The sequence below is a fragment of the Tachyglossus aculeatus genome, chromosome 21 (genome assembly GCF_015852505.1).
Source record: "Tachyglossus aculeatus isolate mTacAcu1 chromosome 21, mTacAcu1.pri, whole genome shotgun sequence".
Taxonomy (NCBI): domain Eukaryota; kingdom Metazoa; phylum Chordata; class Mammalia; order Monotremata; family Tachyglossidae; genus Tachyglossus; species Tachyglossus aculeatus.
This window is the reverse complement of record NC_052086.1, coordinates 2146155-2159766: the sequence shown is the minus strand read 5'-3', so window position 1 is coordinate 2159766 and position 13612 is coordinate 2146155. Positions and strand designations below refer to the sequence as shown.

The window sequence follows — 13612 nt, the reverse complement described above, 5'->3', positions numbered from 1 at the left end:
TCTACTATTTTCCTCTCCCGAGCTCTGCACACAACAGACACTCAGTCCGTACTGCTGCAATCAAGTCCCCACTCCTACTCACTGGACGTCTTGGAGTGTAGTTTCTTCGGAAGCAGCATAGTTTAGTGGAAAGAGCCAAGGCTTTGGAGGCAGAGGTCATGGCTTCTAATCCTGGCTCCGCCACTTGTCTGCTGTGTGACCTTAGGCAAGTCACTTCACTTCCCTGTGCCTCAGTTACCTCATCTGTAAAATGGGGATTAAGACTGTGAGTCCTATGCGGGGTAGGGACTGTGTCCAACCCGATTTGCTTGTATCCACCCCAGCGCTTAGAACAGTGCCTGGCACCTAGTAAGTGCTTAACAAATACCATCATTATTATAAGTTACTTCACTTCTCTGTGCCAGTTACCTCATCTGTAAAATGGGGATTAAGACTGTGAGCCCTATGCGGGATAGCGACTGTGTCCAACCCGATTTGCTTGTATCCACCCCAGCGCTTAGAACAGTGCCTGGCACCTAGTAAGTGCTTAACAAATACCATCATTATTATAAGTTACTTCACTTCTCTGTGCCTATTACCTCATTTGTAAAATGGGGATTAAGACTGTGAGCCCCATGTAGGATAGGGACTGTGTCCAACCCGATTTGCTTGTATCCACCCCAGCGCTTAGAACAGTGCCTGGCACCTAGTAAGTGCTTAACAAATACCATCATTATTATAAGTTACTTCACTTCTCTGTGCCTGTTACCTCATCTGTAAAATGGGGAATAAGACTGTGAGCCCTATGCGGGATAGGGACTGTGTCCAACCCGATTTGCTTGTATCCACCCCAGCGCTTAGAACAGTGCCTGGCACCTAGTAAGTGCTTAACAAATACCATCACTATTATAAGTTACTTCACTTCTCTGTGCCTGTTACCTCATCTGTAAAATGGGGATTAATTCTGTGAGCCCTATGCGGGATAGGGACTGTGTCCAACCCGATTTGCTTATATCGACCCCAGCGCTTAGAACAGTGCCTGACACCTGGTAAGCGCTTAACAAATACCATCATTATTATTAGTGTTCCCAGAAAAACCAGTTGGCACTTGGCGATTGGTGCCCGAGGGCGACGAGTCGCCCTGGAGAGCCACAAAATAGATAAACCAGGGGAAGATAAGCAGACTTTTCCCATCCTCCTCACTGTTCTCTCCCCTATGTTTGTGGCCCTGGGAATCCCATAATAATGCAGGCATTTGTAAAGCGCTTACTATGTGCCAAGCACTGGGATCCACGGGGTCCGTTTGGAGGGTGTCCTGGCCAGATGGAGCTGAGGAAAAAGTCCCCTGAGCCCCCATTTTACCTGTGTGGAAACACGTTTCCACCTCTCCACTACTGCTGAAGTTCCTGGAGAGCCGGGAACGTGTCCCTAGCTCCTGTTATCCTTCCCGAGTGCTTAATGCAGTGCTCCCCGGGGTGCTCAGTACATATTAGCTGTTCCCTCCCCTACTATTCACAGCAATAGAGTCAGAGGAGCATTACAATCCTCTCATTTTAGCCTCCCCGCAGCTCTGGGAGGGAGAGGGAAAGGCACCGAGCTGGGAGCCCGTAATCCAGTCAGCATTAGGCCCAGAAGTAACTGTTTTATTGTGATCAGATCAAAGAAAAGGAAATGTATTAGTGCATGTAATATATATGTCTATTTCTCCGTGCCACGCTGCTGTGCCCCCTCCCCTGCCACGCTTCCTTCTAGACCCATTGATGTGCCCTTACGCCTGCCGGGGGGCGGGGGTACTCCGCCGGGTACCCTGCAGGACCGAAGCCACCCTGAGATGCCCGCAACCGAGGGGCAGGGCTCCGTAATCCCTGTGCCCCCCGTGGAAGCGGCCTGGGTCGTGTGTGGGGGGGGGGGCTGGCTCTTCCCGACCACGCTCCCCGTCTGCGGATGCCAGGCGAGCGCGGCGTCTGCCCCACGTCGGCGGCCATCCGAGGCCCGCAGAGGGCTCGCTCGGCCAGATGTGCCAGGGGCTCGGGCTGACCCAGGCCCCGGGCAGGGATGGGGGTGACTTGGGGGGAAGGAATGGTGTTATGGAGGTGCCACCCCACCCCTCCAGGTCACTCCCACGGTGCTATAGACCGCTCCGTCTGGGAGCTGCCTCCTTTCCAAGGGTGAGGGCACCCACCCCCCTCTCTGGCGACGCGGGTGGCCCGGGGAGGGTGCAGGAGGACCACCCCGGCGGAGGACGTGGACCTGCTCACCCCCGCAACCTGATCCGACTCCCCGCGGACGTCTACGCGTCAGTTCTCTACGAAAACAACGAGGCCGCCCTCCAGATACCCCCGCCCGGGAAATCCAATATACACCGCGCTCTGGACAGGGGGCAGAAGAGAAAAAAGCAGGAGCGCTATGTCTACACCCCAGACAGACCCGCCCCGCCAAAGAGCCGGGCTCCCAGAAGACAGGTCAGCGCGAGGCCCCGGGGGAGAGCCCGGCCGCCGGCCGGGGCGGGGGTCAGGCGGCGGACAGGCAGGCCTGCCGGATGCTCTGGGCCCAGGTGTTGAGGAGGGCGGTGACCGAATGCTTGTCGGGCAGCTGCAGCAGCTTGGAGGTCATGTACCGGTGCACGGACTGCAGGAATGGGTTGGTGTCTGAAAAGGACGGACGAGGGACGCCGGGGAGGGGGGCGTGAGGACGGCAGAGGTGGCCGCGGGGACGGAGAGAGTTGGGGACCTCAGGTGCCTGAGCAGAGGGCAGAGTTCAGCGCTCTGTCCCTCCAGAAACTGTCAACCCACCGGAGGGATGAGCGCTTTTAGCCTAGAGCACTGGCACCCAAGCCCCCTCACTCCTCCTGCGGGGTATCCGCTCCCCCTGAGATTATTTTGGGGCCCAGAGAGGAGGCGGCTGAGCGGTCGGGGGCCCGGGGCTTGGCTGGGGAGCGGGTCTGAGCCGCCCTGGCCCCCGACCTCCGCCGTGGTGGTGGTGGCGGCGATCTGGGCAGGCCCAGCTGCAGGACACAGGGCCCGGTGCTCGGGTGCGGGACGAGGAACAGGGAGCCCCTGTGGAAACCCCAATGGGCCGGTGGCTCCTACCGCATCGTTGTTTTGTACTCTGTCAAGCGCTTAGTACAGTGCTCGGCACACAGCAAGCGCTCGATACGTACGGTTGGAAGAACGGGAGCGGGGGATGCTACCTAGTCCCGAGGAGGTGGGCCCAGGTGCCCCCTCTCCCCAACCCCCCCCCCCGTCGTCCCGGCACCGTACCGTACTGCCACTGCTTGTCTATCCAGAGGGGACTCTGGTCTGGGTAGTCAGCCGGGACGCTGAGCTCGAGGGGAGGGACGCTCGGCAGGTTCCGGTCATCTGGGGGAACAGGAGATTCTGCTCATCATCATCAATCGTATTTACTGAGCGCTTACTGTGTGCGGGGCACTGTACTAAGCGCTTGGGAAGTACAAATTGGCAACAAATAGAGACAGTCCCTACCCGACAGTGGGCTCACAGGCGCAGGCCGGGGCCGCCCCCGGAGACCAGTGCTCTCCGGTTGGCACTGCCCTCGGGCCCCTGCGAGGGGCTGCCAACCCCCAAGAGCCCCATGGCCCTGGGGCAGGACCTCATCCCCCAGGGGAAATGCCCCAGAACCCCTTCCTTTCTTCCCTCCTGACAGATATCCACTGCCTGGGGTGGCAGTTCCAGGATTCTGGAAACCAGAGCCCCAGATGTCAGATAATTCTGCTGAATTGTACTTTCTAAGCGCGTAGTACAGTGCTCTGCACGTAGTAAGCGCTCGATAAACACCATTATTTGATCGAGTGACTGCTGTGAGCCCGTTGCTGGGTAGGGATGGTCCTTATCTGTTGCCGAACTGTACTTTCTAAGCACGTAGCACAGTGCTCTGCACATAGTAAGCGCTCGATAAACACCATTATTTGATCGAGTGACTGCTGTGAGCCCGTTGTTGGGTAGGGATGGTCCTTATCTGTTGCCGAACTGTACTTTCTAAGCATGTAGCACAGTGCTCTGCACATAGTAAGCGCTCGATAAACACCATTATTTGATCGAGTGATTGACTGTGAGCCCGTTGTTGGGTAGGGATGGTCCCTATCTGTTGCTGAACTGTACTTTCTAAGCACGTAGCGCAGTGCTCTGCACATAGTAAGCGCTCGATAAACACCATTATTTGATTGAGTGATTGACTGTGAGCCCGTTGTTGGGTAGGGATGGTCCCTATCTGTTGCTGAACTGTACTTTCTAAGCACGTAGCGCAGTGCTCTGCACATAGTAAGCGCTCGATAAACACCATTATTTGATTGAGTGACTGCTGTGAGCCCGTTGTTGGGTAGGGATGGTCCCCATCTGTTGCCGAACTGTACTTTCTAAGCACGTAGCGCAGTGCTCTGCACATAGTAAGCGCTTGATAAACACCATTATTTGATCGAGTGACTGCTGTGAGCCCGTTGTTGGGTAGGGATGGTCCCTATCTGTTGCTGAACTGTACTTTCTAAGCACGTAGCGCAGTGCTCTGCACATAGTAAGCGCTCGATAAACACCATTATTTGATTGAGTGACTGCTGTGAGCCCGTTGTTGGGTAGGGATGGTCCCCATCTGTTGCCGAACTGTACTTTCTAAGCACGTAGCGCAGTGCTCTGCACATAGTAAGCGCTTGATAAACACCATTATTTGATCGAGTGACTGCTGTGAGCCCGTTGTTGGGTAGGGATGGTCCTTATCTGTTGCCGAACTGTACTTTCTAAGCATGTAGCACAGTGCTCTGCACATAGTAAGCGCTCGATAAACACCATTATTTGATTGAGTGATTGACTGTGAGCCCGTTGTTGGGTAGGGATGGTCCCTATCTGTTGCCGAACTGTACTTTCTAAGCACGTAGCGCAGTGCTCTGCACATAGTAAGCGCTCGATAAACACCATTATTTGATTGACTGCTGTGAGCCCGTTGTTGGGTAGGGATGGTCCCCATCTGTTGCCGAACTGTACTTTCTAAGCGCGTAGCACAGTGCTCTGCACATAGTAAGCGCTCGATAAACACCATTATTTGATCGAGTGACTGCTGTGAGCCTGTTGTTGGGTAGGGATGGTCCCTATCTGTTGCTGAACTGTACTTTCTAAGCGCATAGTGCAGTGCTCTGCACATAGTAAGCGCTCGATAAACACCATTATTTGATCGAGTGACTGCTGTGAGCCCGTTGTTGGGTAGGGATGGTCCCCATCTGTTGCCGAACTGTACTTTCTAAGTGCGTAGCACAGTGCTCTGCACATAGTAAGCGCTCAATAAATACCATGAATTGAGTGATTGACCGTGAGCGCGTTGTTGGGTAGGGATGGTCCCCATCTGTTGCCGAACTGTACTTTCTAAGCGCGTAGCACAGTGCTCTGCACATAGTAAGCGCTCAATAAATACCATGAATTGAGTGATTGAGCCCGTTGTGGGGTAGGGATGGTCCCTATCTGTTGCCGAACTGTGCTTTCCAAGTGCTTAGTACGGTGCTCTGCACACGGTAAGTGCTCAATAAACGGCTCAGTGGGAAGAACCCGGGCTTTGGAGTCGGAGGTCATGGGTTCAAATCCCGGCTCCGCCACTCGTCAGCTGGGTGACTTTGGGCAAGTCACTTCTCTGGGCCTCAGTTATCTCGTCTGTAAGACGGGGATTAAGACCGTGAGCCCCATGTGGGACAACCCGATCGCCTTGTAACCTCCCCCGCGCTTAGAACGGTGCTTTGCACGTAGTAAGCGCTTAATAAATATTATTAAAAAATAAATAAATGCGACTGAGTTGACTGAGTGCCCGTCCTCTAGAGCCAAGGAGAGGGGATGGGATGGCTTCCCAGCCGCTTCCCCGCGGCCCCGGCCGGCCGGCCTGCTTGGGACTCACCCAGTTTGCAGATGAGATGGACGGTGCCGTTGTTGCTGCAGTGGGAGGGGTCCAGGCTGACCAGGAATTTGGGGTTTAGCCGCGCCACTTCTCCCTGGAGGACGTTGGGGATGGTCTGCCGCTCGTCCTCTTCCAACTTCCGCTTCCGTGGCGAGATCACCTGGGCGCTAGGGCGATAATAATAATAATAATAATAATAATAATAATGATGGCATTTGTTAAGCGCTTACTATGTGCAGAGCACTGTTCGAAGCGCTGGGGGGGATACAAGGTGAGCAAGTTGTCCCACGTGGGGCTCACGGTCTTCATCCCCATTTTACAGATGAGGGAACGGAGGCTCAGAGAAGTGAAGTGACTTGCCCAAGGTCACCCAGCAGACATGTGGCGGAGCCGGGATTCGAACCCATGACCGCTGACTCCAAAGCCCGGGCTCTTTCCAATGACCAGAAGGCCGATCAGGCCGGGGCACGCAAGAGCGAGGGGAGCCTGTGGGGCTGGGGCCAGCATGCGCCTTTTTCTTTTTTTTTTTTTTTTTTAATGTTTAAGCGCTTACTCCGTGCCAGGCACTGTACTAAGCGCTGGGGCTAATCGGGTTGGCCACAGTCCGTGACCCCCCATAGGGCTCACGGTCTTTAATCCCCACGGGAAGCAGCGTGGCTCAGTGGAAAGAGCCCGGGCTTTGGAGTCAAAGGCCATGGGTTCAAATCCCGGCCCCGCCACTTTCATCATCAGTCGTATTTATTGAGCGCTTACTGTGTGCAGAGCACTGTACTAAGCGCTTGGGAAGTACAAATTGGCCACAAGCGCTTGGGAAGTACAAATTGGCCACTTGTCAGCTGTGTGACTTGGGGCAAGTCCACTTCTCTGGGTCTCAGTTCCCTCATCTGTAAAATGGGGATGAAGACTGTGAGCCCCTCATGGGACAACCTGATCACCTTGTCTTTATCCCAGCGCTTAGAACAGTGCTCTGCACATAGTAAGCGCTTAACAAACGCCAACCTTATTGTTATTATTTTACAGTTGAGGTTACTGTGAGCCCCTCATGGGACAACCTGATTACCTTGTCTCTATCCCAGCGCTTAGAACAGTGCTCTGCACATAGTGAGCGCTTAAACGCCAACCTTATTGTTATTATTTTACAGTTGAGGTTACTGAAGCACAGAGCGGTGACTCGCCCAAGGTCACGCAGCAAAGTGGCAGAGGTGGGATTAGAACCCAGGACCTCTGACTCCGGGGCTCGTGCTCTGGTCACTAGGCCTCGCTGATTCCCTCGCAGTGGGCCTCTGATGCCCTTAAGATGCTTGGCCCAGGCCCGCGCCCCCCAAGGCTCCAATCCGGAAGAGTCCTGCCCCCCGGGGACCCCGGTACCCACGTGATGGGGGGGCCGTGGATCGCGGTCATGGCGGGCACAAAAGTGCGGTACAGGGAGTGATTGAAGACCGGGGAGCGGATGTTGGCCAGGACTGCGTCCAGAAGGGGCTGGCACAGGTACTGCTGCTTGGTTGGGGGCACGGGCGGCGGAGGTGGGGTGGGCTGCAAACCGAAAAGAGCCCTCAGTGAGCCCCCCGCTCCCACCCCTCCAGCTCCTCGGCCTCCGTCCAGCCAGGGGCCTCTTGGCCCGAGAACCTAGAGTGCCCGCACCTTTCGTCGGTGTGGGGACGGGTGGGTGCTAAGGAACCCCCGGAGCTGTGTGGGAGAGTGCAAACCAGTCCCAGGAGGCGGCTGACCAGAAACTCCCCAGGCACCTGGCATCAGGCAGAAACTCCTCACCCTGGGCTTCAAGGCTGTCCATCCCCTCGCCCCCTCCTACCTCACCTCCCTTCTCTCCTTCTCCAGTCCAGCCCACACCCTCCACCGCTAATCTCCTCACCGTACCTCGTTCTCGCCTATCCCGTTGTCAACCCCCGTCCCACATCATCCCCCTGGCCCGGAATGCCCTCCCTCCGCACATCTCCCAAGCTAGGCCCTACTGAGAGCTCACCTCCTCCAGGAGGCCTTCCCACACTGAGCCCCCTCACCCCCCTCTCCATCCCCCCGCCTTACCTCCTTCCCCTCCCCACAGCACCTGTATATATGTTTGTACGTATTTATTTGTACATATTTATTCTATTTTAGTTTGTTAATATGTTTTGTTTCGTTCTCTGTCTCCCCCTTCTAGACTGCGAGCCCACTGTGGGGTAGGGACCGTCTCTATATGTTGCCAACTTGGACTTCCCAAGCGCTTAGTGCAGTGCTCTGCACACAGTAAGCGCTCCATAAATGCGACTGAATGAATGAATGAAAGTGGGCGGACCACAGAGGAGCGCTCCGTTTTCTCGGTTGTATTTTCAGGCCTGGTTGTTGGCACTGGCCCGGCCCGCCTGCCCCAACCAGTGTATTGTCTGAACCTTTGAGGGAGGGGGCCGCGGTGCCCAGCTCCTAGAGGATTTCCCAACACCCTGCCAGCCTGGGATACCTACCCAGGGCTAGATGCATTAGCTCAGAGAGTCATCCTACTGCTGCTTCAGTGTTGGCCGCAGGGCAAGACCGCACTGGTACCAGAAGCCCCCTTCCCTCCCCAGCCCCAAAAGCGAGGCCATGTTGTTTCCGTCCCCATTGGATGCCTCCGTTGCCCCTGTGGGGTGCGGGTACCCGCGGACGCCCCAATATATCCTACTGTGCTTCAGGATCCGGCTCTTTGTGGGCCGCCACCTTAGACCGTCGGACCCCTTCTGCCTCTTAGTCACCGTCCCCCCAACCCCCGGTGCCCTTGGCCGCGCAAGGCGGAGCGGGACTGCTTACGACAGCCATGTCGTTCTTCAGTTTCTCCAGGGCGATCTCACACTTCTGTAGCGTCTTCAACGGGCACCTGAGAGGGAGGGCAGAACGGGGAGGGTTGGCACGTAGTCGCAAGGGAAGGCGTGATGTCGGGCACAGCTCGGCCTTGTCACACCGGCTTTCGGGGTGTCCCGTCACCTTCTGAGGTCCCAGGTCCCTTCCACCGCTCCCCCACGCCCCGTGGGACGGGGCCCGGCCGGGATAGGCCCCGCGGAAGCCGACGGCCGCTGCCCACTCCGGTAACTGGCGACGAGGGCCGCTGATCTCGAGGAGGCCGCCAACGTGCACGGGCTAGGCCCGATGCCCACGACCAGGTGAGTTTTCAAAGGATCCCAGCGTCATCCCGGGCTACTGCCGGGGCGTCACGTGACCCGACTTCCCACCTCCACCGGCCACGGACCGCGGACTTTGCCCGCGGGCCATGGGAGCAGCCTCTGACCCCAGGTGAGGGCCGGCTGGCGCTGGCTGCGGTCGGATCGCGGCACCCCTCGCTTCTGCCCCGGCTCGGTCGGGGTCAGCAGGGAGGAGGCGGGCGAGCCCCCGGGGTTGCCGGCCCCGCGGGGAGACGGGGGTGCGGGGCCGAGCGCCCGACTCACCGTTTGGAAGGGTCCGTCAGGATGTCCAGCAGGCTCTTCATCTTGCTCAGATCCTTCTTCCGGTCTGGAAGAGCAGAGGCCCCGTACGCAAGCAGTTAGTGTCCGGGGTGGTCCCTCCCTATCCCCCGCTGCCTGCCGCCGAAAGCAGCCCAGACCCCAACCGGATAAGGGACCAACGGCCCGGGATCCTCTGGACCCTCAGGCCGAGGTCCGACCGCTCTTGGGGCCCGCACTGGGGGCAGAGAGATGGGTCCGGGCCTCGCGTCCCGCCCGGGAAGGGGCCCGGCCCAGGGCACCTTCGTTCTTGTCGATTTTGTTGATCATTCGGCGCAGTGGTTCGATGTACTTTGACAGCTGTTTGAGTTTCTCCAAATACTGCTGCTCCTCGGACTGGCTGGCGCTGGCCGGGCTCATCACCGAGTTTGGATTGACTGTGGGGACCAGGGGGCCGGCGGGAGGGATATGAGCAGGTGGGCCATCCCGCCCATCCGGCACATACACATTCCGGGGGTTATTCATTAGGAAACTGCTCCAGTGGGACCCCCAGGGTGACCATCCCACACCCCTGACTCCGACCCCCCACACACAAGGGACCCAGCTTGGACAATAATAACAATAATGATGGCATTTATTAAGTGCTTACTATGTGCAAAGCACTGTTCTAAGCGCTGGGGAGGCTACAAGGTGATGATGGTGATAATAGTAATGATGATTAGTAGTAATTAATTAATAGTAACAATGAAGGTGATAATAGTAATGATGATGGCATTTGTTAAGCGCTTACTACGTGCGAAGCACTGGGTGGGGGGGATACAAGGTGATCAGGTTGTCCCACGGGGGGCTCACAGTCTTCATCCCATTTTACAGATGAGGGAACTGAGGCCCAGAGAACTGAAGTGACTTGCCCAAAGTCACACAGCTGACAAGGGGCGGAGCAGGGATTAGAACCCATGACCTCTGACTCCCACGCCCGGGGTCTTTCCACTGAGCCACGCTGGATCATCCCAGCCTCTCCTCCAGTGTCCTAGCATGGTCCATCCCACACCCCTGACTCTCCCCACTCCATCCCTAACTCTTCCCCCAGTGACGCAGGACTGACCATCCCACACCCGACTCTCCCCTCTCCGTCCCTGACTCTCCCACAGTTACCCAAGACGGTCACCAGTCCGTGTATTTGCCCAATTTCTCCTAGACCCGTCTGGGGTTCCCAGCTAACAAGCTTCCCGTGGGAGCCGATTCCCTATGCTCGTCCCAAGTAGGGAGTTTCCCTTTGTTGGAAACCTGCCCGCCTTCCCATCATGTCCACGGCTTCCCAATCCCTCCTAGGGAAACGCTCCGGGCCCGAGGCCGCCCAGCGGGATGCAGGATCCAGTGGGGGAGATGGCGTCCAGGGTCTGGAACTCTCCTGCTCAAGGATTTTCCTCAGCAGCGCCAACTGGGTGCCCCAAAGCCAACCCTTACTCTATGTATATATGTTTGTACATATTTTTTTACTCTATTTATTTAATTTATTTCTACATATCTATTCTATTTTATTTTGTTAGTATGTTTGGTTTTGTTCTCTGTCTTCCCCTTATAGACTGTGAGCCCACTGTTGGGTAGGGACTGTCTCTATATGTTGCCAATTTGTACTTCCCCAGCACTTAGTACAGTGCTCTGCACACAGTAAGCGCTCAATAAATACGATTGATGATGATGATGATATGTGCGTGGGGGGGAAAGGAAGGGAAGGAGAGAGGTCTGGGACCCCAACTTCCCACGGGGCTATTTTCCGCCTCCTGCCCTGTCCAGAAGTAGGAGGATGTGGGACAGCTGCCTCACCCCACCCCCCAATCCCCATAACTTCGGGGGGACGACTCACCTGGCGTGTTGAGAGGTCCCGGCGATGGGACACTGAAGTTTTGTGGGGTGCGGGCTGCAGCCGGGCTCTGGGACGGCTGCGGGGAGGGGCTGGGCAGGAAACTGCTGGGAGATGGGGCCGGGCCCGAGCTGAGGGGTTCAGGAGGGACAGTCGGGTTCCGGTCCGGCCAGGACACCCCTGTGCCCGATGCCCCCCGGCCCCTATGCCAGGATCCATCCCCGTCCCCCTCAGTTCTGGAGTCTGGGGTCCAGAGACCCACCTGACGTTGGAGTTAGGCTGGGAGGTCGGCTGCCCGGGCTGGGGGGACGGCTGGGGCGGCGGTGGCATCGACTGGGGGGTCTGGGCTTGCTGGACGGGGGAAGGTGACGACATCATGGGCATGCTGTTCTGGCCGACCTGGAAGCAGAGAGGGGAGGGGAGGAATGGCACGGTTCCCCGGAGGAAGACCCCTGCCGGCGTCCCACCCGTACCCCGTGGCAGGCCTGTCGGCCACTGGGCCGGACAGGATGACCAATGGGCCACACTGCCCGTCGGAGAGAGGCCACAGCTGCCGTTCCCGCTGCCCCACCCACTCACGGGTCAGTAAATCCGTCTCCCAGCAACCCGGCCCTGGCCGGAATCTGAACGGATCCTAGCTGACTGGCACCGCTCCGGCCCGGAGTCCCACCGGGTGGAGGGCCTGGGGGCCGGAAGAAGCCGTGGAGTCCCAGGTGCCCACTTTCCGGTGAGGTAAACCAGGGCACCAGGCCCGCACTTGGAGCCCTCCGTGGGAGGCGGGGAGGGACCCGGGTATCCCCAGGGGAGGCTGGGTGATTTCTGCCTTGACAGCCAGGAAGAGAAACCCTGCCCCGTTCAGCAGGCTCCTGTCCCCGGTGATGATGCTCGTCGCCTACCCCTTGCCGGCCGGCCACTAGACAACCGTCTGCCCCGGGGCAACCACAACTCTGCCTCTTAGAGCTCTCAATAAATACGACGGAACGGATCACGATGATGGTAATGATGACGGAAGGGTTTATTAAGTACTCAGGAGGTGCTGAGCACTGGGGTAGGGACCCGGCTAATGGGCCAATGGGGCCGGCCGACGCACCTGGGGGTGGGGGGTCTCCTGACCCCCCAACCTTGCGCCCAGGGGAGCCGGGTGGGAACCCACTCTGCCGCGGTTCTTTCTAAGATCCCGCCCTGATGTTGGGGTTCAGGATGACGGGCAGGCATAGAGAGTGGAAGGGAGCACCAGGGGGACGTTGGGGACACAGCTTAGGAAGCAGGACAGGCCGCCCTTCAGCGAGCCGGACCCAGCCGGTGCTCCATAGACCTTCGGTATGGATGGAAGCTTGCCCCGACGTCCACCCCCTGCCCGCTCCCATCTGGCACACCGGACATCTTGACCCGATCTTCTGCTTCTCTGTCGAGATCCAAGCAGCGCGCCATGAAACCCCAGAGATGCGGAGAGGCCCCGGACCTCGACGGGGCTGTGAAAACGCCCAGGGTATCCACGGAAACAACTGGGGTAAGTGAGATGGACCGCCATCCTTCTCTCTCACCCCAGGTGGGGTTTACTCTCTGCTCTACGCTGTGCTCTCACACAGGGGAGGGGCACCACAGCCCACACCTCGGCGGGGGTGGGGAGTTCAGGAGCCCGACCTTGACAGAAATGAGGTCACCCCAAGCTCCGCTCCCACAGCCAACGCTGGGTTTGTGCCGGCTTAGCGGGAGGCGAGCAGTAGGGCCGTTGGCTTTTTGGCCAGTCCGTCCGTAGCCTGGAGGATGGCTGTCCAGGAGGAAACTGCCGTGTGTTTCCTCTGGGAGCTAGGGATGCCCATGGGGGTGAACTGGGCACAGGGGCTATGTGGACACCTGCCCACGTCCTCCTCCTCTCGGTGCCCAGGGGCACCTCAGGGAATAGCTAGGGAAAGGCCCAACCCTTTCCCCAGGGACTCCTGCCGCTGATGCCATGATGCCAATGGAGGAGCGACCTCAATCCTCTGCCCCCCAGAACGGAGGCACTGCCGTCAGGGGCTGAGAGCCGCTGGCCACAACCACTCGCAAGTGAGTAGCCTCGTCACGACGCCTCTGGCCGAGTGAGAGTCAACTGCTTGGGCTGGGAGCACCAGGGAAGGAGCAGTTGCTGGGGTTTTGCTCCCCATTCCCTCTGCCTTTACCCTCTCAGACAACTGGCGGGGAGAAGGCTTTCTCTGGGGAGAGCCGGCTGGAACCCCTGGAGGAGTAGGTGGGGCTCGGGCCACTCCCGCCTCATCCGTGCCACACAGTGGAATGGGATGTGGGCACAGACAGGCCTTCCCTGTCCTCATTTGTGCCCACAAAAGGGGGGCAGGGGCACAGGAAGAGGAAAATGTTGAGCACAGACCCCGGCCCACTTGCCACTCCACTCTCCTGTCACTCCAGGCCCTTGCAGGGAAGGGATCTTGACGGGGCCGACAACTGTAGGCACCCCAAGATGATCCCTGGGGTTCCC

At 58.0% G+C, this 13612-nt stretch overlaps 1 protein-coding gene across 1 annotated transcript in view; it reads right to left on the bottom strand.

Annotated features, from left to right (window-relative positions):
- Positions 1-2223: 2223 nt before the first annotated feature.
- MED15 (mediator complex subunit 15) overlaps positions 2224-13612 on the bottom strand; it is a 43831-nt gene continuing 32442 nt past the window's right edge. The window contains exons 11-19 of the mRNA XM_038762337.1: positions 11399-11535; positions 11140-11267; positions 9575-9709; positions 9279-9342; positions 8647-8713; positions 7238-7398; positions 5866-6032; positions 3240-3338; positions 2224-2627 (exon numbers count right to left, since the gene is read on the bottom strand). Of these exons, the coding sequence (XP_038618265.1) occupies positions 2491-2627; positions 3240-3338; positions 5866-6032; positions 7238-7398; positions 8647-8713; positions 9279-9342; positions 9575-9709; positions 11140-11267; positions 11399-11535 (1095 nt within the window). The 3' untranslated portion in view covers positions 2224-2490. The remainder of the gene's footprint in view (positions 2628-3239; positions 3339-5865; positions 6033-7237; positions 7399-8646; positions 8714-9278; positions 9343-9574; positions 9710-11139; positions 11268-11398; positions 11536-13612) is intronic.